The sequence below is a fragment of the Herpailurus yagouaroundi genome, unplaced genomic scaffold (assembly GCF_014898765.1).
Source record: "Herpailurus yagouaroundi ecotype Mexico unplaced genomic scaffold, PumYag 28, whole genome shotgun sequence".
NCBI classification, from domain to species: Eukaryota; Metazoa; Chordata; class Mammalia; order Carnivora; family Felidae; genus Herpailurus; species Herpailurus yagouaroundi.
In genome coordinates this window covers 59,308,386-59,335,261 of record NW_024412376.1, presented here as the reverse complement: position 1 = coordinate 59,335,261, position 26,876 = coordinate 59,308,386, and the positions used below count along the sequence as shown (strand labels likewise).

The window sequence follows — 26,876 nt, the reverse complement described above, 5'->3', positions numbered from 1 at the left end:
AGAAAGTAGTCTTTGATGGTATACCAAGAGAAGGCAATATGAGATTTGTTTTCAAGGATGATCAGGAAGCATTGAGAATAACTAAGAAACTGAGGCAGTTTTTAATAATCATATGATTATACCATGTTTTTCGTACTTATAAATTTATGCACGTACACTACATATAAACATTTTCATGTAGCTAAATCTCTATTAATATTTTTGTCTTATAGAAGCATTATATGTTATGTGTACTATTAGAAGCTGGAGGCTGTGCATCCAAAGCTATTGGGAATCCTGGACCAGACTGTATATATGTGGATCAGGTCAAAACAACTCTTCATCAGCTGGAAGGAATAGATTGTCGCATAAATGAACGGCTAACGTCTCCAAGCCCCTGTTTGTCTTGTGCTGACTGGTTCCTTATTGGATCACATGAAAAATTAGATAGTTTGACAACCTCACCTATCCTCAGTAAGCTTCCAGGTACTTCCAAAGTAGCAACCTCTCCAACATGCAGAAGAATTCTTTTTGGTGACTATTCCTTAAAGACACGTAAGCCCAGTCCTTCCCAAAGCAGTGGAGGATCTGACAATGGTTGTGAAGGTGGAGAAGGTATTCACCTGAGTCCCCACTCTACACCAGATACAGTACGGAAACAACAAAGAGAACCTCAGGGCTCTGATGGTTCAGAAGAAAGTGGGGCCTTGCTTAAGGTGTGTGTTCATTTGAGTGTGTACATTTGAGAGCTACTGTCTTTCCAGTTCTTATTTTATAATTGCAAGAAAATTTTTAATGGCAAATCATTCTTCATTTGATCTAGTGGTTGTTTTGGTTATTGTTAGCAAACCAGTGATTTAGAACCAAAAAAGAGAGGGGCGCCTGGGCGGTTCAGTCAGTTAAGCAGCCGACTTCGGCTCAGGTCATGATCTTGCGTTCTGTGGGTTCGAGCCCCGCGTCGGGCTCTGTGCTGACAGCTCAGAGCCTGGAGCCTGTTTCAGATTCTGTGTCTCCCTCTCTCTGACCCTCCCCTGTTCATGCTTTGTCTCTCCCTGTCTCAAAAATAAATAAAACGTTAAAAAAAATTTTTTTTTTTAAATAAAAGAATAAAAAAAAAAAGAAAGAAAGAACCAAAAAGAGAAAGAAATATCAAGTAATAAAATAGTAGCATCCAGGACAACTGCTTGACACTACTTACAAGTAGGAAAATTCTTTAATCCTTCCTGCTTTCCCTGTTCATCTTTCTTCTGTCACAAGGTTAACAGAGAACATCCTAGTTGTGTGGGATTTTAGATGCCTGATTTAACTAAATAAGCAATAAAATATTCAGCAGAAACAGAGAATCAGAAACCTAAAAAAATATATTTATGTAAATATATGTGTATATACATGTTATTCTATAGGTTTTTATAGTTTTTTTTTTGTTTTATTTTGTTTTTATCTGAATCTATAAAGGCTGGTCTCCATTGTCAATAATTTAAAATGTGATTATAAAACAAAGAGAATGTTCATTTTTCAGATTGTTTATTTTTATCCTTTTTCCATGTTTTTGGATACAATAATGTATCCAAATGATCATCAAAGTAATCACCCCGGGAGGTCTTCTACTATTCTAGTGATGCTCTACTTTCAGAACACTTTTGAAACTTGCTTGTCATTTGGATTGTTGGAAGTGATGTCAGACAAGACATGAATAAGATAGAATCTGAGAAGGGGCACCAATAAAATGTGAGATTCTGAGTGTCATGGCATAAATAGCCATAGCTTCCATCTTCTAATTCCAAACAATACAGCAGTCTTGGAGTCTGAAGTGGATATATTTAGAAAATACCCGCATTCGTCCTATATATTCATTATCCCAGTTGGTGAAATTGGTAGGAAATATAGTTTAAGAAGTAGTAGGCTTAAGAAGCCATGAATAACTCTGAAGAGAAATTAAATAATCTCTATAATCGAGCCATTCAACAAATTTGATTGAACACCTATTATGTGCCAAGGGCCATGCTATACAGAAATACAAAGATGGGTAAGACATAGCCCCTGCCTTTGAGGAGTGCAAAGTCTAGAGAGGGAGACAAGCACATTTACACATAAAATATAATAAAACTTGGGGCACATGGGCAGCTCATTTGATTGGTTTTGGCACAAGTCATGACCCCAGGGTTGTGGGATCAAGCCCCACATTGGGCTCTGTACTGAACATGGATGGAGCCTACTTGAGATTTTCTTTCTCCCTCTGCCCCTCTTCCCCTTTCACACTCTCTTTCTCTGTCTCTAAGATAAAGAAAAGAAAGAAAAAATGAAAAAAAAAGTGTAACAAAACTTGATAGTGGCTCTGGTAGATTTTCAGGAAGAACTATGACATCCTTCTATGACATGGCCCTAGGTCACTGTTAGCGAAGAATAAGCCAGGAGGTATAAGTTAGCCTCAAACATATTTAAAGGAAACATTGCAAAATACTAAATAGTTCTCTTAGAAAGTTTTCAGTTTTTACATTATGTCTGCTGTTTGATTCCATTCTTAGATGCAAACTGATCTACTTAACTGCATTTTTCAGGTCACTAAACGGAAGTCTGCTCTTCCAAATCCATTTCATTTGGGGAACTTGAAAAAGGACTTTTCAGATAAAGAACTGGAAATATATAACACAATGAAGTAAGAAGCATACTTGTATTCTTTTTTTTTAAAACATGTGTCTTCGAGCAAACTTTACAGCAAGAAAGTACAAATCCATAACATATAGAGATTTAACTCAAAAATGTAATTGTGATATATCTTACATATTAAAGGTAATGTCTATGCTAATTCACTAACGTTTTTCATTATACAATAGGGAACCCGTACTCCTATTATAAAAGATAAAAAAACAGAGTGATGTTTCAAAATGTGAAAGTCCCCTCTTATCTCTTTTCCACAGGTAACCTCCCTTTTGTATGTCTAATTTTTTTATTATAGTATTTACTGTTTTTAGACTTTGGTGGATGCTGCAGTCTGCTGCACAGATATTCCATAGCCCAGGGTACTCCTTCCAGTGTTTGGGGATAATGGCTGCTAACTACTCACAGCTGAGTCTCTTGTTCTGCTTGGAAGTTTATTGACTCAGCCAAGATGACAATTTATCCCTAGAAATAGCCCACATCTAAGGACTAATAGATAAGTTGAATACAAAGACTTGGCCTAAATTCGAGACAACTCTAAAAGGCCATCCAATCTCATAGTTCCAAGTGGTATCTGCTGAGATTTTGTTTCAACTGCAGTGTGGTTCAGCTTTTCCCTCTGCTCAATCCTTCTTCCTCCCACACTTGTGGGACTTCCTCCCACAAGTGTTGTTCCCCAGAGTTCTCTCTAGTAAACTTCCTTGCTGCATCTCCCTCTGAGTCCGGGGGTAGGAACTGAGCCTATAACACCCATTTTAGGAAAGAAATGAAACCTCAAACTTACATTAAGTAGGAATTCTGAAGTAAAAGGAACGGAGTGAGAAGAGCATGTCTATAATTATTAAAACATAAAATGTCTATAATTATTAAACTCTGTAATTATTAAAATGTAAAATGTTACGTATTCACTTCTTGTGCAACTATTATGTGGTGATGAGCTGTCTGAGCTTTGCCTGATGTTTAATTATGATGTCATATGTGGGGTCAGTTAGTATAACAAACTCCATTGCACACTTCTATTTGAATAAGCAGACACATAAATCACACACAAAAAGTTCAGCACTATTACTTTCTTAATCATGAAACATCTTTTTAAAGATTATGAATGTTTATTTTTTGTTAATGTTTATTTATTTTTTATGTTTATTGATTTATCTTTGAGAGAGAGAGAGGGAGAGACAGAAAGAGAGGGGGAGAAAGAGAATCCCAAGCAGGCTCTACACAGTCAGCATAGAGCTGGACGTAGGGGTCAAACTCACAAACCATGGGATAATGACCTGAGCCGAAATCAAGAGTTGGACACTTAATCAACTGAACCACCCAGGCACCCCAAAACATTTTATAATAAGTTCAAATATGTATGTCACAGAGTTGTCAGAAACGGCTTTTTTTTCCTGACGTTAGAGCAAAAACAAGGTAACTTGTCTGCATAAAATAATGTAATGGGAATCTAATGTGTTAAATTTAATGCCTTCAAAAACTATGGTTAGTTTTTTAATAGTTAAAAATGTTTTTTCAACAAATCTAAATCAAACCTTTTGTAGAGCTTTGAAATACTTTCCCAAACCCTCGTCTTCTATTTAACAAATACCACTCTGAAATTTTATTACCCCCATATCTTACTTTTTAAATGTGTGTGTGTTATTTTTACCTTATCTCTAGTAAAAGAAAATGTTTTACAAGTTCAGGCTTGAACATAAATTCATATACAATGTAAATCATAGGCTGTCTATTTAAAAAGATCCTACAGAGGTGCCTGGGTGGCTCAGTTGGTTAAGCGTCAGACTCTTGATATTGGCTTAGGTCATGATCTCCAGGTCATGAGATCGAGCCCTGCCTGGGGCTCCGTGCTGAGCATGGAGTCTGCTTGGGATTCTCTCTCTCCCTCTCCCCCTGCTCCTCTCCCACTCGTACTCTCTCTCTCTCTCTCTCTCAAAATAAAAAAATGAAACATTAAAAAAAATTTTTTTAAAGATGCTACAGATGCATATTTATTTTCTTTATTGACATGAAAAATGTTCATACTATGTAGTTAATTTTAAAAGTATGAAATAAGCCAGTGTAGATTATCCTAATTTCTGTGTATACACTTTTGTAAAATAAAAATATATAACATATTAAAAATAATATACACAAAACAGTTCATTTAATAACCAAGTCCTATACTCTACATTCTAATAATTATTTATTCCATTCAACCCCTATTGTTCCTACTGTAGATCAGGCTCCCATTGTCTTACCTGTTTTACTGCAACAGTCTCCCAACTCCCAGCCTACCATGAATCCATTTTCTGCTGCAGGAGTGACCTTTCTCAATAATAAATGACTTAATCTATGCTTTCACAAATATTTTGTCTTCCCATTGGGCAATTGTTTGATGATTTTTAAACTTGCAGTGTATCCACTGAGTTAATATACTCTGAATGAGTTTATGATTTTCAAGAGCTAAATTTCCTCACTGTGTTGTGGATTTTTTTTTTTTTCAGAGAGAGAGAAAGTTAAAAAAAACAACAAAAATGTTGATTCTAAACCTCCCTAAAAAGGAATCTTATTAATTTCTCTTTTTAAAGAATTGTTTCTGTTCTGTACCTTTTCTTAATTTTGAAGACCTCTAAAATAAAATGTATGTTTTAATTTAGTTTCCTTTTTGAGTAATCAAAATTCCTCTCTTCTTGATTATTTGAGTTACTAATTGAAAAAGATCAGCCACCAGTTGAGTTGTTAGTGAGCCAGCCACCTTCTAGAAAAGTATGAGAAAAATTTGCAGATGATCTCCTTTCCGGTCTATCCCTGGTCTGAAAAAAGAACCAAAGCCATAAATCACTAATAAGAAGGAGAAATTATTCTGATCATGCCTCCTAATTAAGAGTTTAACAGGATTTTAACTAGCATGGATGATCAAAGGCAGTATCCAGGCTAAGAGATGTTACATGCCTTTTCTCTGCCTCTGTGCTTATGGCTGGAAAAAAATCAACTGAGAGAATGTTTTAAAAATAGACATCAGAATTAGAATGGGGGCAGCTTGAGTGTTTGAAATGCAAATGGAGAATTGCTGTCCATATGTTTAAAGATTGCCCATCAGAAGTCATCAGTAGAAAGGAAAAAGTAAGGGATAGTGGAGTAAGCTTCAGAGTTAGCTTAGCTCAGCCACTTAGCTGTGTGACCTCAAGCAAGTTAATCTGAGATCTCTGAACACTGATTTCCTCGTGGTTAAAATGAGGGGAGTAATACTATTTAATATCTCACAAGATCATTTTGAGAATTAAGACTAAGGTATTTTAAAGCCCCCCTCCCACCCCAGGCACAGAGAGGGCATTCAGTATGTGATACTATTAGTATTTTGTTGCTATCATTGTTATTCTTTAGCTCTTCTTACCATTGGTAGAAATAAATATTTATAGATTCTACTGACTTGTCTGAGACCTAAATAGGGGAAGAAAGAATGGAGAAATGAAAATAGTAAGAGAACATGTAAGGGAAGGAAGACGGTGATGATGAATAGTAGAATACTACCAGTAATTGTCATAGTATTCTAGATTATTAACCCAGTTTTGCAGTCACTAATAATAATTTTATTTTTCTTCAGGATCATCAGTCTGACTGTTATGCTACAAACTTAAATGTGTTCATTTTGTTGGAAGGTGTTCTTATATGTGGTCCACTCTGGACTGATACCTTATTTATGACTTGTAGGTATCTGGGCCAGACAGGGGCTGAGTTATTTATTACCAACCATGGAAAAAGAAGGGTTTAGCCAATTTGGGTTGTTTAGCAAAGGAATAATTAAGTGGTTTGCAATTGGTGTTTATCCTCACATACCATGTAGTATTTGCCTCCATTAACGAATTGATAATAACCCTAGCTGTACTTTAGTTAAGGAGGAAATGGGAATTAAATATTTGTACTAGTTTCCCTGTCCTAATTACACTCCAAATATTATATTGTAGATAAAAACTTAGGAGTCTATAAACATTCAAAATGAAGGAATATTTTTAAGCTTACTTAAATATTTTTTTTCTTTCTTTTGTTCTTTTCAAGATTGACATCTGGTCCTGAGAACACACTTTTCCACTATGTTGCCTTAGAAACTGTGCAAGGGATCTTTATTACTCCTACCCATGAAGAAGTGGCACAGCTAAGTGGCTCTATCCACCCTCAACTAATAAAGAATTTCCATCAGTGTTGTCTCTCCATTCGTGCAATTTTCCAACAGACATTGGTAGAAGAGGTAGGATACTGCCATAAGTATATTTTTCTGTTTTGTTCCCAGATCTCTAAATATTATCTCTGAAAGGTCTTTAATCAGTATGCCCAATAATTACAGTTTTTATTTAAAACTTTTGTAACAATCACCCAATCTAACTAGAGCACCCAATCTAACTTGAGTGCCCAAAGGATTATACTCACCATATTTAACTTCAAAGCTTTGTTTCATAATACTGAGTTTGATGTCCTGGATTACTATTTCAGAAAATGGTGGACCTGTGTTCTTCTACAGCAAAGTAGAATATGGTAGTTTGTAATGTAAATTAGCCTCCATATTTGACATTTGTGAGTCAACCATTACTTGCGCAGTAGTATCTACCCGTTGGTAACTCTGATAATTCTTTAAGTATTCCATCAGTAATATAAGGTATTTTGTAATATAATAGGGTAAAATATAGCAGTAGACACAAGACTGTTGTAAATGTTTCAGCCACTTGTTTCATTTCTTGCTTGCTTGCTTGCTTTTTAATCCAGGATGAAGTTTCATTTAATATTATACGTCTGGAAAGTAGTAATGTTGTATATAATTAAAAAATCAATTAGATTATCTTAATGGCAGGGAAAAGTATGTGTTGATTTCTGGAAAAGGATAAACATACAGAAATTCACTTGTCAGTGGTCAAATATCATACAGCCAAAAAAAATTAAAAAATAAAAAACCACAAAACCCTCTCTGAAGATGCTAGTAATGTATACAGCAATATGTGTGTTTAGAATGCTAAGTTTGTGAAGAACTTGGGTTTAAAGAAGAACATTGGACTGGGAATAAGGAATCCTGGACTGAGCCTCAACTCTTCCTATTTCCTTACTGTAAAGTAAGTGGGCTGAATTATGTCTTAGAACTTGTTCAGCAATAAATTCTGTGTCTGATAGGATTTCTTCTTTGAGCTATCAGAAATTAGTATTCAGCAAAATGTTACGTCTGACCATATATCTCTGTGTGCTTTGTGGTCTTACGATCCCCCTTTCCTTGTAACATAACTGGTTGATTCTATAAAGGAATGTCTCATTAATTTATTCATGTAATACTCATGACGCAAAATAAATATTACTCATGTAGAGGTCTGTTGTCCCTGTTGGTTGATTGATGAGGTCTCTTTGAGCCAGTTAATTAAAGCTCCATAAGGGTCTTCTCGTCTTATTGTTATATTCCCACCTCTTCACGGGAAGGTCAATTTCACGGATTGGAAGTAAGAGACAGTAAAGCCCTCCTGTGGCCATTCGCACAAGTCCCTATTTAGGGAACAAGTGATTATGCTACCTTTGCATGGTCAGGATACCGCAGCCGTTTAACTAATGTCACCAGGCAGGCACTGCCTCTAATACTAGAAATGCTAGAGGTGATGTTTTTGGTATACAGGCGGGGCTTGTGTTTGCCGAGTTCCTTTTACTTCTTTTAATCTTTCCTTATTTGCATACCTGTGTTGGGTTAACAATTGGTTTGATATTTCGTTTATGGTTAGGTTATATTTATCTTGTCGGTAACTGTCAGTGGTTATCTGCTCTGATATAAGCTTATGCAAGGAGAAGTATTTCTTGTTACTTATATTAGCATTATTGCTTCTATTGTTGAATAGATTGACCCAGTATTGAGTTAGGAGTTGGTTGCATTTTTTGACATTAAGGTGTTTTGATTGTTGAGCTTGAACACTTTCTTAATTGATGGCTGCTTTTAAGCCAACTATGGTTTATGTTTATGCTTACTCTCTAAGGAAGGCTGTATCCTAGTTCTAAAAAGCTGTACCTTTTTAGATTATATTTTAAACTTACATTAGAATTTTAGGAGGTTTTTGGGGTAAGTTTAAAGTTGAACTAAAATTCTGTTCTGGGTAACCAGCTATCACCAGGCTCGTTAGGCTTTTCACCTCTACCCACAAATCTCACCATTTTGCAACATAGACAAGTTCATCCCGTAAAGATTGTTCATGGGTAGCTCGTCTGGTTTCGGGGGACCTAGCTAAAGTTCTCTTTGTTAGGTTGTTCTAGCTAATTCATTATGCAAAAGGTACAAGGGGTAATCTTTGCTGTGTAGTGCTTTTAATTTTTCTTTCATCTTTCCCTTGCAGTACTCGGCAAGTTAAATTTCTATCTCCTATGCTTTTAAGGGTAACTGTTTTATTTTATTGTCTAATGTTAATTGAATTTATGGGTGTTTGGGCTAGCTTTGGCTCAAGATGGTCAGTTTAATATGAAATCTTCTGGGTGTAAGCCAGATGCTTTGTTTAAGCTACATCTTGTTTATCCAAGCACACTTTCCAGTATGCTTACCTTGTTACGACTTGTCTCCTCTTGTGGGTTTAGTGGTTTGAATAGTTTTTTTTTAAGGGTTTTTGTCACTTGAGGAGGGTGACGGGCAGTGTGTGCGTGCTTCATGGCCCAATTCAATTGAGCTCTCTATTCTCAATTTACTACTAAATCCTCCTTTAGTCCTTAGTTTCATAAGGATTTTCGTGGGTATTCTAGTTATAGAAAATGTAACCCATTGCTTCCCATCTCATGGGCTACACATTGACCTAACTATTTTGGGTTAAGATACTTGTGCTTACTTTTCTTCCCTTTTTAGGGTTTGCTGAAGATGGCGGTATATAGGCTGATTTAGCAAGAGATGGTGAGGTATATTGGGGTTTATCGATTATAGAACAGGCTCCTCTAGAGGGATATAAAGCATTGCCAAGTCCTTTGAGTTTTAAGCTGTTGCTAGTAGTTCTCTGGTGGATAGTTTTGTTTAGTTAAACTATCTAGGTTTAGGGCTAAGCATAGTGGGGTATCTAATCCCAGTTTGGGTCTTAGCTATCGTGTGGTCGGAGATGTTAAAGTTACTTTCGTGCTGTATTTTTACGTTAATTGTAGCTTTTTACAGCCTAGTTAAGGTTTAACTTTAGTATGAGTTTTTCTCTATAACACGCTTTACGCCGTGGGTCTATTAGTTTGGGTTAATCGTATGACCGCGGTGGCTGGCACGAAATTTACCAACCCTTGTTTAATATAGCTTAGTCAAACTTTCATTCATAGCTTAATTTTTATCACTGCTGTATCCCGTGGGGGTGTGGCTGGGCAAGGTGTCATAAGTTAAGTGGTTGTGTGCTTGATACCAGCTCCTTTAGGTCGCTGAGTGACCTCGAGGGCATTTTCACCGGGGTACAGAGGCTTGCATGTGTAATCTTATTAATAACTAATGGAAAGGCCAGGACCAAACCTTTGTGTTTATGGAGTCTGACGACTCATCTAGGCATTTTCAGTGCCTTGCTTTGTATATTTAAGCTACATTAACGGGGAGGACGTATTGTATTAAGTTGATTAGGTGTGGGAAAAATATTGCTCGATAGGGACGAATTAGAGCTTAGGTTAGTGTATCTATAGATAGCTGCGAACAGAGATATAAATTAGTATTAGTAGTAATAACAGGGATTTGATGAATTTATAAATGTTGCTTCTTAGGCCTTATATTTAGGTATAGGTTTAGTCTTGTTTTTTGGGTTTGGTAGGACAGTAATAAACGCGTATTTTTACTAATAAGGTTAACGGGGGGTAAGGGGGATTTGGTTAAGCTAGTTATTTACTAAATTAAAGTGCATGTGTAATGCATATATGCGTATGTGGAAACGTGAGTGTACGTGTATACGTGTATGCGTGTGTGCGTATACATGGGTGCATGCACGCTGTGTCCCGTGAGACGTCAGGAATTGGAGTATATGTCCTGTAACCATTGACTGAATTGCACCTTATTTGTATGTGTGTGGAGACCCCGCATAGAGAATAAGCCCAGCTACAAGATATTTGACTGCATCGAGACCTTTACGGTCATAGCTGAGTCATAGCAAGTTCCCCTCCTAAAAATTAAAAAATACCAAATGCATGACACCACAGTTATGTGTGATCATGGGCTGATTAGTCATTAGTCCATCGAGATGTCCCATTTGAGAGGGTTGAAGGATTGGAGTCAAGAATTTGATGGCCCTGAGGTAAGAACCAGATGCCAGGTATAGTTTCACAATAGAAACCCCCAGGTTAAGATGGGCCCGGTGCGAGAAGAGGTACAAGTTCAGGCAATGGTTGCTGGTTTCTCAAGGCTTGGTGATTAAGCTCTTTCGGACAGTTGAGGTCCATAGAGGATTAGTCCTAGAACTAATATTATGTACGACTATATACTATTATGTCTTATGTAATATAAATATTACACATAAGCATTTGCGTAAGTACGCTTAGTAATGCAATGTATTACAATGCTTAGTAATGTAAATTAGCCTTTTCCATATTACTGAACTATTGAGGTATCTACTATGTACCAGACACTGTTCTGGTGCTGGGGATACAGCAGTGAACAAAGTCCCTTTCTTCATGAAGCTATTACCAGTGGAAGAGTCTACATTGTGTGAAGGGAGGTCTGGGTTCTTGTATTCCAGAAAGATTTACATGAGGATCCGTGTTCAAATAAAGACACCAAGGAGGAAGGTAGCAAGCATAAAACAGTTTGCTTATTTATTTATTTATTTATTTATTTATTTATTTAAAACAGTTTATTAAGGACAGTACACTGGCAAGGTGGGAGAGTGGGCAGGCCCAGAGGTGGTAGCTGCACCTGGGTTAGGGGTCTCTTTTGTTTTTATGTTTGTGTAAGTTACAGGTCATAGCCGGGACAGTCTCTGGTTGGAAAGGGGAGTTTTGGGCTCTGCAGGGTTCTTGCCACAACTGTCATGGCCATCTTCCTCCTTGGTGGGGAGTGTAGAGGTTGAAACCACAATGTAAATATATTATAATGAAGCTGTAGGTTACCCTGGGGCAGAGGGAGGTGGAAGAGGAGAGCTTTGGCTCTTGGTCTATCAGCTCCTGGGCATTGGATGCCTTAATTTAAGGCCAGGATATTAAAAGCCAACAAGTCAGGATGTGATGCCCTTAGGCTTCTAATGTGTCACCTATTTATCACTGCCTTTGCCTCCTGCTCACGTTTAACTAACTGCCTATTCTACCAAAATCTATATCTAATGGAGAAGACGAATTAATTGGCAAGTCGTATAATATGTCAGGTAGGATAAGTTTAACAGGAATAATAAGATAGGTAATATTTGAACAAAGACCTGAATGAAGTGAGGAAACGATCTGAAGGCAGGGCTTCCAGACAGAGAAAACAAGTACGAGTGCAATTGCAAAGCCACAGAAGTAGGAGTGGCTGAGAATGCTGGAGCCATCGGGGAGGAGGGTGGTAGGAGTTGAGATGGCAAAGGTTAGCAGGGCCAAATCGCACATGGCCTGATATATTTAAGGACTTTGGGGTTGTTCTGAAGGAGATAGGAAGCTCTCAGTTCTAAGCAGAGGAAGGACATGATCCTAAATTTTTGAAAGGATCACTTGAGCTACTACTGTACCAAGAACAAGCTCTGTAGTGTAGCAAGGGTAGAGGCAGGGACCAGGAATTTCCATTAGGAGGCTATAGAAATTCTCAAAGCAAGATGATAGTGGCTTCTGGATTCTGGATGTATTTTGGAGGGTGAGCCAAAAGGATCTGTTGACAGATTAGGTAAGGATTTTCAGAGAAAGAGAAGAATCAAGGATCACTCCATGATTTTAGCCTGAGCCTTACAAAGAGTCTTTTTTTTTTTTTTTTCCAAATGAGTCATTCTTTTGCTAATGATTTAATCAATGGGAAATTTAGAGTATGCATGAAAGAAGAGACCACAGGCACCTAGGTAGCTCTGTGGGTTAGGCAGCCATCTCTTGACTTGGGCTCAGGTCATGATCCTATAGTTTGTGAGATTGAGTCCCATGTTGGGTTCCATGCAGACAGCCTGCAGCCTGCTTGGGATTCTCTCTCTCTCTCTCTCTCTCTCTCTCTCTCTCTCTCTCTCTGTCTGCCCTTACCCGGCTCATGCATGCATTCTTGCTTTCTCTCTAAAAAATAAATAAATAAACTTTAAGAAAGGAAGAGACAATACTGTTTTAAGTATATTACAAAATCATCTACTAATTTAGTAACCTATTCATTAGTAATCTATTTATTAAGCACCTACTATGTACCTGGCCCTGCTGCTTCAAAACATACAAATATGAATATCATATTGTCTCTGCCCTAGCAAAAAGCATATAGTCTACTGGAGAAGACAGATCTATAAACTGCTAATATAATTAATATAAATACTAATAATATAGGGCTGTGAGCAAAATGTTTTCTGGGAGATTTCAAGGACACTTTATCTATAAAGTCTTTTTTAGGAAATGGTATTTATACTAAGTAGAAGAATAAAAATTTTCCCACCGATGAGAAGAGTGTCATTCTAGGCACTTAAGTATTAGGATCAGTCAATTCAAATCTCTGTGTGAAAACATTTTAAAGTAACATTAATACCTGTGAATACTAATAATACTTATTTAATTTACAGAAAAAGAAAGCACTAAATGGTGAAGATCATTCAGGTTCTACAAATTCAGTATCTTCTCTTCACCCTGTGAAAGAACATGGTGTGTTGTTTGAATGCTCACCTGAAAAGTGGACAGATCAGAGAAAAACACCACCAGTTATGGCTTACTGGGTAGTAGGGTAAGTGGGGAAAACAAGTATTTGAAAGTAAAGTAAAATGTTAGAAAAGCAGTAAAAGAGATAAGCATTTTAAGATATAGGCACGGACAGGGCGCCTAGGTGGCCCAGTCGGTTAAGTGGCCAACTTCGGCTCAGGTCATGATCTCACGGTCCGTGAGTTCGAGCCCCGCGTCGGGCTCTGTGCTGACAGCTCAGAGCCTGGAGCCTGTTTTGGATTCTGTGTCTCCCTCTTTCTGACCCTCCCTCGTTCATGCTCTGTCTCTCTCTGTCTCAAGAATAAATAAACGTTAAAAAAAAAAATTAAAAAAAAAAAGATGTAGGCGTGGAATTATTAATCCAACTATAATATTTTAATAGACTTTAGAATTTTGCTTTATTTACCATCTCCTTAAATTCCTCCCAAGAATTTCTCTTTTTACTCTTTCTTTTTGTTATGTATTTTTAAATTCAAGTATAATTAACACACAATGTTATATTAGTTTTAGGCATACAATATAATGATTCAACAATTGTATACATTACTCAGTGTTCATCATGATAAGTGTACTCCTCATCCCCTTTACCTATCTCACCCATCTCCCACCCACCTCCCCTCTCTCAACCACCAATTTGTTCTCTGTATTTAAGAGACTGTTTTTCAGTTTGTCTCTTTTTCTTCTTTGTTTTGTTTCTTAAATTCTACATTTAAGTGAAATCATGTGGTATTTGTCTTTCTGACTATTGTCTTTTTCTATTAAAAAAAGATGATTTTGTTATCTTATAAAATTATACTACTAATACACTAAAAGATAATGATTCCACAATTTTACTATTTCCTTCTATCCATCCCTACTTCTTTTCTTCCCTGTCTCCTCCTTTCTTTACCTCTTCCTTCTTCTTTCTCCCCACCCCACCCACCAACTACAACACCCTGCCTGACCTAGCTCCTGCCCACTTGTTTCCATCTATCATTCCTTCTCTGCCCACTGTGCACAGCCACACTGGCATCCGTTGAATCTCGTTCCTGCTAGTCCTTCTGTGTGAAATGTTCTACCTCTTAACCTTTGTATGTCTGGCTCCTTGATATTCAGATCAATGTTGGCCTCAAAAAGAGGATCCATGGGTTTTATTCTCAAGTTAGTTAACATAAAGTGTAGTGTTAGTTTCAGGAGTAGAACCCAATGATTCATCACTTACATATAACACCCAGTGCTCATCCCAACAAGTTCTCTCCTTGATGCCCATCACCCATTTACCCCACCCCCATCAACCCTCAGTTTGCTCTCTGTATTTTGAAGTCTCTTATGGTTTCCCTCCCTCTCAGTTATTGTTTATTTTCTTGTTTGTATATGGTCTTCCTCCCCTTCACTAGAAAATTAGCTTTATGAGGTCAGGAATTGTATCCGTCTTGTCCACTACTGGTGCCTGCAACAGCATTGTACATAGTCACTTGATAAATATGTAACAATTGAGTAAATGGAGTTGTGCTTGGCAAAATGTGGTAGTGGGAGGGTGGTATGGCAAACACGAAGATAAAGTCACAGCTATCAGCAGTCTTACATCTAGAAGAAGAAATACAAAATATGCTCAAACATATATATATATATATATTTATTTATGGATATATAGATTTTTTTTAGATAGATAGAATGAATTAGTTGATACAACCAAACACTATGGGAGTTCTGAGGAAGGGGTGAAAACCTATGTTGGGATTACAAAGAAAGGCTTATAGATTCTATTTGGCCTAGTTTGAAAATGAATTGGATTTGGATAGAACATTCTAGGAAAAGGATGGGATGAAGAAAGACCGAAACAAGGGAAATCATAAGGCATACAGTGAGTAGACTGATTTGCCAGGATGGTAAAGGAATGATATATACAAAGATAAAATGAAAGATCGACTGGAAAGCTAAGTTAGGACCACTGCAAAGAGCCTCCAATTTCTGACCCAGGAATTCAGTTTTGAGCAAAATATTGAACCACTAAACATTCTTTGAGTTGCAGTAAAGAATTGATGGAAGAGCTGGCTACTGGTGTGGTACCCACACCTGGCCCTTGGGGGTAGGGGAGCCAGCCCTGACTAGGTAGTGAACTCAGAGGTGCATTGGGAGAGTAGTCCCCTCCTTCGAGTGCTATGGGAAGAAGATATATTGCCACTCCAAAGACAAATGACTCTGCAGGCACCAGCCAGAGACCTTTCGTCAGCTGGGTGGAGTGGCACTATGGGGCACATGGAGCAGGATCCTTTCAGACATTGGAGTTTGAATCCCAGCCAAGTGCCTCAGAGGCGTTGGAGACTACGGAGTGGGACAAACAGGCTGCTCGCACCTGCACGGTGCTATGAGGATTGTCTGAACAGTGTGGTTTGTGACACCCGGCAGGGGAGCGGAGATTGGGGTGTTACCGTTTTTCTCCCCATCACCAACTTGGTGGGGCTTCAGGGAACAAGACAGCACCCACCGCCCCCCCAGTGGAGGCGGGACCTGTTTATACCAAATCCCACCCCTCCGTGCCTGGCAACTGCATATCTACCAGAGCGAGACTGACTCTGACTGAACCAGAAGGCCCCTCCTCTAGACCAGCACAGCTGCCAGTTCCAAGGCACCATCCGACAACGACATTTTTAATCTATTCTTTTTATACCTCTTCTGTATCTCCTTCCTCTTTATTTTCCTCTCTCTCTCTCTCTCTCTCTCTCTCTCTCTCTCTCTGGATTAAGCCATGTAGTTTCTCAGAACCTCTGCCTGGTCATTTTATTTTTCCCCACCCCTGTCATTTCTCTCTTTGTATGAAATAAGGCTTCTTTCACCACCACCCCCTTTCTTAATTTTTTCCACGTTATTTCAATGAACAAATCAAAGCACACCTGGTGGAAGGTCCAAACCACCACTACAAATAGGAAGATAAAGCAACCAGAGTCACAACAACAGACAACACTCAACACACTCCAAAAACACCTCCTGAAGGGCCAGGCCCTGGACAGTGTATGACCCCTTTTTGATATAGTAGTACTCACAGATGCAGGACACATAACAAACTATTAAAACATGTAAAAGGCAGAAAACTAACCAAAATTATGAAACAGAAGGATTTTCCTTAAGAAAAATTCCAGGAAGAAGTGACAGCCAGAGAATTGCTCAAAATAGATATAAACAATATATCTGAGCAGAATTTAGAATAATAGTCATAAGATTAATAGCTGGGCTTGAAAAAAGCATAGAAGACAGCAGAGAATCTATTGCTGCAGAGATCAAGGAACTAATAGTCACAATTAATTAAGAAATGCTGTAAATGAGGTGCAAAATAAACTAGATACAGTGACAGCAAGGATGGAGAAAGGAGAGGAGAGAATAACTGAAATAGAAGATAAATTATGGAAAATGATGAAGCCAAGAAAAAGAGAATAAAAAAATAGTAGGCCACGAGGGGGGAATTAGAGACCTAAATGATTCAATGAAATATAATAATATCTATCCATATCATAGGAGTTCCAGAGGAAAAAGAGAGAGAGAGAAAGGGGCAGAGGTTTATTTGAACAAATTATAGCTGAGAACTTCCCTAATCTGGGGAAGGAAGCAGACATCCAAGTTCAGGAAGCACAGAGAACTCCCTTCAGAATAAACAAGAACAGGTCTTCATCATGTAATATCATAGTGAAACTGGCAATATGCAAAGATAAAGAGAGAATTCTTTAAGCAGCTAGGGACAAATGGGTCTTAACCTACAAGGGTAGACACATAAGGGTAGTAGCAGACCTGTCCGCTGAAACTTGGCAGTCCAGAAGAGAGTGGCAGGAAATATTCAATGTGCTGAAATATAAAATATGCATCCAAGAATCCTTTATCCAGCAAGGCTGTCTTTCAGAACAGAAGGAGAGATAAAGGCTTTCCCAGACAAACAAAAACTGAAGGAGTTAATGACCACTAAACCAGATCTGCAGGAGATCCTAAGGGGGACTCTGAGTGGAATGCTACAAAGACTACAGAGGACCAGAGACATCACCACAGGCACGAAACCTACAGATAACACAAAGACACTAAATCCATATTTTTCAATAATCACTCTGAATGTAAATGGACTAAGTGCCCCAATCAAAAGACATAGAATATCATAATGGATAAAAAACCAAGATCCATCTATATACTGTCTACAAGAGACTCATTTTAGACCTGAGGCACCTTCAGATTGAAAGCGAGGGGATAGAGAGCCATCTATCATGCTACTGGAAGTCCAAAGAAAGCTGGAGTAGCCATATTTGTCTCAGACAAACTAGATTTTAAACTAAAGACTGTAAAAAGAGATGAAGAAGGGCATTCTATCATAATTAAGGGGTCTGTCCATCAAGAATAGCTAACAGTTGTAAATGTGTCCTCTACTTGAGAGCACCTAAATATATATATATATATATATATATATATATATATATATATATATATCAGTTAATCACAAACATAAGCAATCTTATTGATAACAATATGGTAATTGTAGGTGATGTTAATACTCCCCTTACAGCAATGGACAGATCATATAGGCAGAAAAATCAATAAAGACACAATGTCTTTGAATTATACACAGGACTAGATGGACTTGAAAATATATTCAGAACTTTTCATCCCAACGTAGCAGTATACACATTCTTCTCAACTGCACATGGAACATTCTCCAAAATAGATCATACACTGGGTCACAAAACAGCCCTCAATAAATATAAAAGAATTGAGATCATACCATGTGTATTTTCAGACCACGATGCTATGAAACTTGAAATCAACCACAAGAAAAAATTTGGAAAGCCTCCAAATGCATGGAGGTTAAAGAATATTGTACTAAAGAATGAATGGGTCAACCAGCCAATTAAAGGAGAATTTAAAAATATATGGAAGCAAATGAAAATGAAAACATGACAGTCCAAAGACTTTAGGATGCGGCAAAGATAGTCCTAAGAGGAAAATACCTTGCAATCCAGGACTATCTCAAGAAACAAGAAAAATCCCAAATACAAAACCTAATTTCACACTTAAAGTAACTAGAAACAGAGCAGCAAAGAAACCCTAAAGCCAGCAGAAGAGAAATAATAAAGATTAAAGCAGAAATAAACAATATAGAATTAAAAAAAAAAAAAAACAGTGAAAACAGATCAATGAATCTAAGAGCTGGTTTTTTGAATAAACAAAATTGATAAAACCCTAGCCAGTCCTCTCTCCAAAAGAAAAGAGAGAACCCAAATAGGTAAAATCATGAATGAAAGAGGAAAGATCACAACCAACACCACAGAAATATCGTTATTAGAGAATACTGTGAAAAATTATACGCCAAGAAACTGGACAATCTGGAAGAAATGGACAAATTCCTAGACACCTAAAACTCAAACAGGAAGAAATAGAAAATTTAAACAGACCTATAACCAGCAAAGAAATTGAATCGGTTATCAAAAATCTCCCAGCAAATAAGAGTCCTGGGCCAGATAGCTTCCCAGGGGAATTCTACCAGACATTTAAAGCAGAATTAATACCTATTCTTTTCAAGTTTTTCCAAAAAATAGAAACAGAAGGAAAGCTTTCAGACTCACTCTATGAAGCCAGCATTCCTTTATTCCCAAACCAAAGATCCCACTAAAAAAGGAGAATTACAGGCCAATATTCCTGATGAACATGGATGCAAAAATTCTCAACAAGATACTAGCAAATCTAATTCAAGAGTATATTAAAAGAATGATTCACCATGATCAAGTGGGATCCATTCCTGGGCTGCAGGGCTGGTTCAATATTTGCAAATCAATCAATGTGATACATCATATTAATAGAAGAAAAGATAAGAACCATATGATCCTGTCAATAGATGCGGAAAAAGCATTTGACAAAATACAGCATCCTTTCTTAATAAAAACCCTCAAGAAAGTTGGGATAGAAGGAATATACCTTAACATCATAAAAGCCATATATGAAAGGCCTACAGCTAATATCATCCTCAATAGAGAAAACCTAAAAGCTTTCCCCCTGAGATCAGGAACACAGTGGGGATGTCCATTCTCACCACTGTTGTTTAACATAGTGTTGGAAGTCCTAGCCTCAGCAGTTAGACAAAAAAATGAAACAAAAGGCATCCAAATTGGCAAGGAAGAAGTCAAACTTTCATTTTTTGTAGATGACATGATACTCTACATGTAAAACCCAAAACGCTCCACCAAAAAACTGCTAGAACTGATCCATGAATTCAGAAAAGTCACAGGATGTACAATCAATGTACAGATCAGTTGCATTCCTATACACCAATAATGAAGCAACAGAAAGAGAAATCAAGAAATCAGTCCCATTTACAGTTGCACCAAGAATCATAAAATACCTAGGAATAAACCTAACCAAAGACGTAAAAGATCTGTATGCTAAAAACTATAGAAAACTTATGAAAGAAATTGAAGAAGACACAAAGAAATGGGAAAACATTCCATGCTCATGGAATGGAAGAACAAATATTGTTAAAATGTCGATACTACCCAAAGCAATCTACACGTTCAATTCAATTCCAGTTAAAATTGCACCAGCATTATTCTCAGAACTAGAATAAACAATCCTAAAATTTGTATGGAACCACAAAAGACCCTGAATAGCTAGAATAATGTTGAAAAAGAAAACCAAAGCTGGAGGCATCACCATCCCAGACTTTAGCCTGTGCTACAAAGCTGTAATCATCAAGACAGCATGGTATTGGAACAAAAATAGACACATAGAGCAATGGAATAGAATTGAGAACCCAGAATTGGACCCACAAATATATGGCCAGCTAATCTTCAACAAAGCAGGAAAGAGTATCCAATGGAAAAAAGACAGTCTCTTTAGCAAATGGTGCTGGTAGAACTGGACAGCAACATGCAGAAGAATGGACCTGGGCCACTTTCTTACACCATACACAAAAATAAACTCAAAATGGATGTAAGACCTAATGTGAGACAGGAGACCATCAATACCCTAGAGGAGGGCAACGACAGGCAACAACCTCTTTGACCTTTGCAACTGAGGTTGCAGCAACTTCTTACTCAGCACATCTCTGCAGGCAAGGGAAATAAAAGCAAAAATGAACTATTGGGACCTCTTCAAGATAAAAAGCTTCTGCATAGCAAAGGAAACAATCAACAAAACTAAAAGGCAAATGACAGAATAGGAGAAGATATTTGCTAATGACATACCAGATAAAGGTTATTATTCAAAATCTATAAAGAATTTACCAAACTCAACACTGGAAAAACAAATAATCCAGTGAAGAATTGGGCAGAAGACATGACTAGACACTTTTACAAAGAAGACATCCAGATGGCCAACAGACACATGAAAAAATGCTCAACATCACTCATCATCATGGAAATACAAATCAAAACCACACTGAGATACCACCTTACACCGGTCAGAATGGCTAAAATTAACAACTCAGGAAACAACAGATGTTGACAAGGATGTGGAGAATCAGGAACCCTCTTGTACTGCTGGTGCAAATGCAATCTGGTACAGCCATTCTAGAAACAGTGTAGAGTTTCCTCAAAAAATTAAAAACAGAATTACCCTACAACCCAGCAATAGCACCACTAGGAATTTATCCACAGGATACAGAGTGCTGATCACATGCATCCCAATGTTTATAGCAGCACTATCAACAATAGCCAAATTATGGAAAAAGCCCAAATGTTCATCAACTGATGAATGGATAAAGAAGATGTGGTATATATATACAATGGAATACTACTCAGCAATGAGAAAGAATGAAATTTTGCCATTTGCAACAATGTGGATGGAACTGGAGAGTATTATGCTAAGTGAAATAAGTCAGAGAAACATATCATGTGTTTTCACTCATATGTGGAATTTGAGAAACTTAACAGAAGACCATGGGGAAGAAGGGGAAAAAAATAGTTACAAACAGAGAGGGAGGGAGGCAAACCACAAGAGACTCATAAATGCAGAGAACAAACTGAGGGTTGACAGGGGCGGGGGAGAGGGGAAAATGGGTGATGGTCATTGAGGAGGGCACTTGTTGGGATGAGCACTGGGTGTTGTATGTAAGCAATGAATCATGTGAATTTACTCCCGAAGCCAAGAGTACCCTGTATACACTGTATGTTAGCTAACTTAAACATAAATTATATTTAAATTAATAAATAATAAATAAAAAACGAAATTTAACCTAAAAAAAATTGGTGGAAGAAGTAATCCTGTGTATTGGTCCATAAGATTTAGAATCACCTGAGTCACTTATTAAAATCAGAGATGCCTGTGGCCCACCCCAGACCCACTAACAGAATCTAGGATAGCGGGACTCTATATTTTTAGTAAACTCCTTGTGATTGTGATGTGTAATCAATCAAAGTTGGGAGGAGCATCAGCATAAGCTCAACTCTGTGTAGTCTGATTAGAGATGTGCTACTGTAAGATTACACCAGGAGCAGGAAAGGGAGTAGTGTAGACACAGAACAGAGATAAGAACAGTTAGGCATACATGCACATGTGCAGTGGAGCCTTAACTACATTCACAACAATTGGAATAGAAAGAATCAAAATGTATTGAATTATGATGATGCAGATATGTAGATACTAGATAAATTTGGAGCACCTGGGTGGCTTACTCAGTTAAGCGTCCAACTTGGGATCAGGTCAAGATTTCACAGTTCGTGAGTTCGAGCCCCACATAAGGCTCTGTGCTGACAGCTCAGAGCCTGGAGCCTGCTTCAGATCTCTCTCTCTGCCCCTCCTTCGCTTGCACTCTGTCTCTCTCAAAAATAAATAAACATTGGGGCGCCTGGGTGGCGCAGTCGGTTAAGCTTCCGACTTCAGCCAGGTCACGATCTCGCGGTCCGTGAGTTCGAGCCCCGCGTCGGGCTCTGGGCTGATGGCTCAGAGCCTGGAGCCTGTTTCTGATTCTGTGTCTCCCTCTCTCTCTGCCCCACCCCTGCTCATGCTCTGTCTCTCTCTGTCCCAAAAATAAATAAATGTTAAAAAAAAATTAAAAAAATAAATAAATAAATAAACATTAAAAAAAAAGAATAGAGAAATTTAAGGAAGTCAGGCAAACTATCTCTGATTTAAATAGTTTGATTTGTATATACTAATGTCCACTAAATGTATCAAAACAAATTTTTTTTTTTTTAATGTTCATTTATTTTTGAGAGAGAGAGAGACAGCAACAGAGTGTGAGAGGGCTAGGGGCAGAGAGAGATAGAGACACAGAATCAGAAGGAGGTTCCAGGCCCCGAGCTGTCAGCACAGAGCCTGACGCAAGGCTCAGATTTACAGGCCATGAGATCATGACCTTAGCTGAAGTCGGGCACTTAACCAACTGAGTCACCTAGGTGCCCCATAAATATATCAAAAATTTAACTCTCTAAAAAAATCAAAGTTTCAATGGTATTTCCAATTGAATACTATCTCCAAAAACAAATCATATATTTAAAATGTTTTAATAATAATTAACATTTAGAAAGTAAATGGCAGTGTTCAGTAACTATTGTACTTAATGATGTTAACATCAATTGGCTTTGTTGTAATAATGACTACATTTAATATTTTAAAACTGAGGGATATGGTAATTACATATTGATGAAATAGGCTTTTTACACTCTGGAAAAATAGAAATAATTGACCTAAGACATATATTATTTATTTAAAAATTAATCTAGCTATATTTCCCCCTACTATAGATTTAGACTAGTGGTTTTTAATTCACTAGTAATTCTTTCAAAAACAAAAATAAGATATATTAAAAGATTGGAGGTTTTTCCCTTTGATTTTTGTTTTTTGATTTCTGAAATGAGTGTGTTCTTTTCCTCTATAGGAGACTCTTTCTTCGTCCCAAACTTCAAGAACTTTACGTCTGTTTTCATGATTCAGTCACAGAAATTGCCATAGAAATGGCTTTTAAATTGTTCTTTGGATTAACCTTGTAGCTGTGTTTTCTTAATGCATAGCAACTATGCATGGAACATTGAACAGTGTTAGAATTGCTGAAAACATACACAAGAAGATAAGGTTTAGCTTCTTTTAACTGTTCAGTTTTGAACATAATAATGTTAAATATTGAGATGATATGCTCTTGGGTTTGATGCACTAAATCTTACGTAGTATTGTCAGACTTTTGAAAAGATACTTGATCAAAATAAGAAGGGATTTTTAACTTATTTCCATTTTTGTATGTAATGTTAATTTATTGACTAGTTTGAAATAATGTGAAGTTTTATATAAAATTAATAGAGGAAATATTTATCTTGAGGAACTATTTATCTTGGAAAAATACACAGTTCATAAGTAAATTCACTTGTGTATTTTTCTTAAGACTAATGAGGATATCTGGTGAAAGAATCACAAAACTGGAGGATGTGACCAGGTCCTGTAACTAATTAGTGCTATGACCATGAACAAGTTTTTGTACCTCTCTGAGCTCAGAATCTTCATGTATAAATGAGATGACTGCATTGAGACTTCTAAAGTCCCTCTTAAGTAACATGTGCAATTCTTTTTCTTCTTGCCTACTCATCAGTATCTAAATTTGTAATGTCCAAGTACTGACTCCTTATTAGATCAAATACTTTTCTTTAGTTTAAGTGCTTTAATAGATACCTCACTGTGGGGTAGAAGAACTAAGGAATGAAAATTAAACTTTTTTCTCTATTTATTTGATTCTCTTTACTCTTTCAGATCAGCTCTGTTTTGTCCAGAATATAGTTTTTAAACTATTTAGTGTCCATAAACTTTTATTATTTTTCTTTTTGTTGAAATATATTCAGGTATGCACACACATTTTATATAGTTCATGAATTTCAAGACAGCTGTATGTAAATCTTTTTACGAACCTAATCATGTTAAAAAACACTGAAAAACTTGGATTAAAGTAATCCTATGGTGACTTGTTAAGTACTAATTTTTGCCTTACAAATATGTCTCATTATGTGTTGGGTTTTCCCAGAGGGAGGTACCTTAATGAGCAAAAGTTTACTTGACCTTCAGTAGAGAAAGAAAACTAATGAGATAAGAGTTTTCTTTGACTGTGACAATTTGGTAGATTGAGAAGGAAGGAAAAACATAATAACTGCATTTTTTATTACTATTTACCTAATGGATCCTCCTGAAGTCTCAGATGCCCTTAAGACTACAATACTGGGTTTTTTCTTCTTCAGGACTTAAGATTTGGAAGGAAAATTATGCCAACACATGTAAAATCAGTTTCTATTTCCTTCCCCTCAGACGCCTGGAACATGAGCCCTCCAGGTTAAAATTAACTGTAAAACATAGTGGGTGCACCATTTGAAATATTTGGTCTTTTTTTTTAATTTTTTTTTTTTAACGTTTATTTATTTTTGAGACAGAGAGAGACAGAGCATGAACGGGGGAGGGTCAGAGAGGGAGACAGAGAATCTGAAACAGGCTCCAGGTCTGAGCTGTCAGCACAGAGCCCGACGCGGGGCTTGAACTCACGGACCGCAAGATCATGACCTGAGCCGAAGTCAGCCACTCAACCGACTGAGCCACCCAGGCGCCCCTGAAATATTTGGTCTTAAAAGAAACACTGTTACCTTTCTGTAATCAGTTTGAGAAATTTTCACCCAGGTATTTAAAGTGCAAATGACTATATTTGTCCTATTAGTGACTTGTGGGCCTTAAATTTAACATTGAAATCAAGGCAAGAAACTTTGGTTCTTGAAATGTACAAAATGGCTTAAAATATCCTCCCCTTAAGATCACAGTATTGGTCAGAATGGTAGACTCTTTACCACTGCATTAGTTTAAGGAACTTTGTTTATAAGTATTTATTAAATGTCTTAAATTTCTTACTATGTCCCCCAAAAACCATGTGCTATTTTCAATACTGAGATGTATTAATAAATGCAGCTATTAATCCCCTCAGCTTTTCAAACAGACTGAACTAAAATATCTCAGGTTTTATTATAAGGGACTTTTTAAAATTTCATTTAATGAAATTTTGGTCTTTTGAACTGCTTTAATGGTGTCAAAGAATCTTGAGACCACCACTCAATAACTAAAATAAAAAGACAAAGTAGTCTACTTACCTTAATAAGAGGAAAATCCTTTGCTACATTGTAGATGTATAGCATAATGTTCATGTTGCAGAGACATTGCATTTTTAGGAAATAAAACCAAACATTGTGGTTGTCATCTCTAAATGGATATTGAAGTAAGCATTGTAACTAAATCTAGCTGCCCATTTTCCAGATTTATTGAGATGCACATCTGAAAGATCAATCTGACTATTGGCCAATGACTGCCTATCTGCCACTTTATTTAAAAAAAAAAAGGGACAAAGTAAAAGTGCAGATACCCCAGAGGTATGTTTTAGCAAATACAGAAACATTCTTAAGTTGGATTTTATTTTATTTTTTTTAATTTTTTTTTTCAACGTTTATTTATTTTTGGGACAGAGAGAGACAGAGCATGAACGGGGGAGGGACAGAGAGAGAGGGAGACACAGAATCGGAAACAGGCTCCAGGCTCTGAGCCATCAGCCCAGAGCCTGACGCGGGGCTCGAACTCACGGACCGCGAGATCGTGACCTGGCTGAAGTCGGACGCTTAACCGACTGCGCCACCCAGGCGCCCCAAGTTGGATTTTATTATTAGCATCCTGCAAATGTTCCCTTTTACTAGACTATGAATGCAAAAGACTATAGAACTATCAATTTTGGAAAATACCAGGTACTATTTTATCATCACCATATATCTTGTAGCCCCCCCAAAATTATGTTTTAGATTCTACACCTTCCACCCTTCACCCTCCTCCCCTTTCTTCGTTTGTTTTCTTTCTCTCGGGTTAGAGAACTGTACTTAGCAAAGGAGAGTTTCTTATTTATGCCAAGAAACTGTTGATGATGATGCATACTGGCAAGATAGTAAATTTGCAGTGCCTGCTTTTTTATATTTCTGACACAAATGGGAGAAGTTGTGAAACCAATTTAGTAGGTTTGTCTGCTTTGAAAATTCTTGGAAATAATATTGTGAATAACTACTTGTTATCTGTGTAAGTTCCCCCTAAATAGTGCCTGCACAGTGCACACGCTGTAAAAGTGTTAGCTACTACTACTACCACCACCATCTATTATTATTATCCATTGGTTGAAAACCCAGGAGCCAGCTAAATCATACCTGCTGCTGTAAAAAGTGTTGGGAAAAATCTGAGAAAAAAATTCAGCACTGAACACTTTGAGAACAAGGATGTATACTTTGGATATTCTAAAATACATTATTAAATGTTATTAAAACTTTAATCTATACACTAAACTGTGTGAAAATGATTTAATTTTCTAGAGTTGTATTTCTCTATATAATGAAGCTATTTTTATATTGATAGTCTTAAATAAAGATGGTTTGGAGGTATGTTTGCAGTTGTGTTGTCCTTTCATGCATTCAGCCAACAAATATTTATTGACTTTCTACTCTGTGCCACGCACTGTTCTGGATGCCAGGGGT

The 26,876-nt window shown here is 37.2% G+C and overlaps 1 protein-coding gene and 1 long non-coding RNA gene across 3 annotated transcripts in view; one reads left to right on the top strand and one right to left on the bottom strand.

Annotated features, from left to right (window-relative positions):
* The window catches only part of INTU (inturned planar cell polarity protein), an 87,546-nt gene extending 63,245 nt beyond the window's left edge, over window positions 1-24,301 (top strand). For both annotated transcript variants that reach the window (XM_040474376.1, XM_040474386.1), the window contains 5 exons: window positions 213-695; window positions 2,538-2,635; window positions 6,676-6,865; window positions 13,278-13,435; window positions 23,234-24,301. In XM_040474376.1, coding sequence (XP_040330310.1) covers window positions 213-695; window positions 2,538-2,635; window positions 6,676-6,865; window positions 13,278-13,435; window positions 23,234-23,345 — 1,041 coding nt within the window. In that variant the 3' untranslated portion in view covers window positions 23,346-24,301. The remainder of the gene's footprint in view (window positions 1-212; window positions 696-2,537; window positions 2,636-6,675; window positions 6,866-13,277; window positions 13,436-23,233) is intronic.
* LOC121029912 (uncharacterized) lies at window positions 9,434-26,465 on the bottom strand. Its single transcript, XR_005789969.1, has 3 exons — window positions 26,456-26,465; window positions 15,950-15,959; window positions 9,434-9,953 (listed from the first exon to the last, which is right to left on the bottom strand). It is a non-coding gene; the product is annotated as an uncharacterized LOC121029912 (long non-coding RNA).
* Window positions 26,466-26,876: the final 411 nt, after the last annotated feature.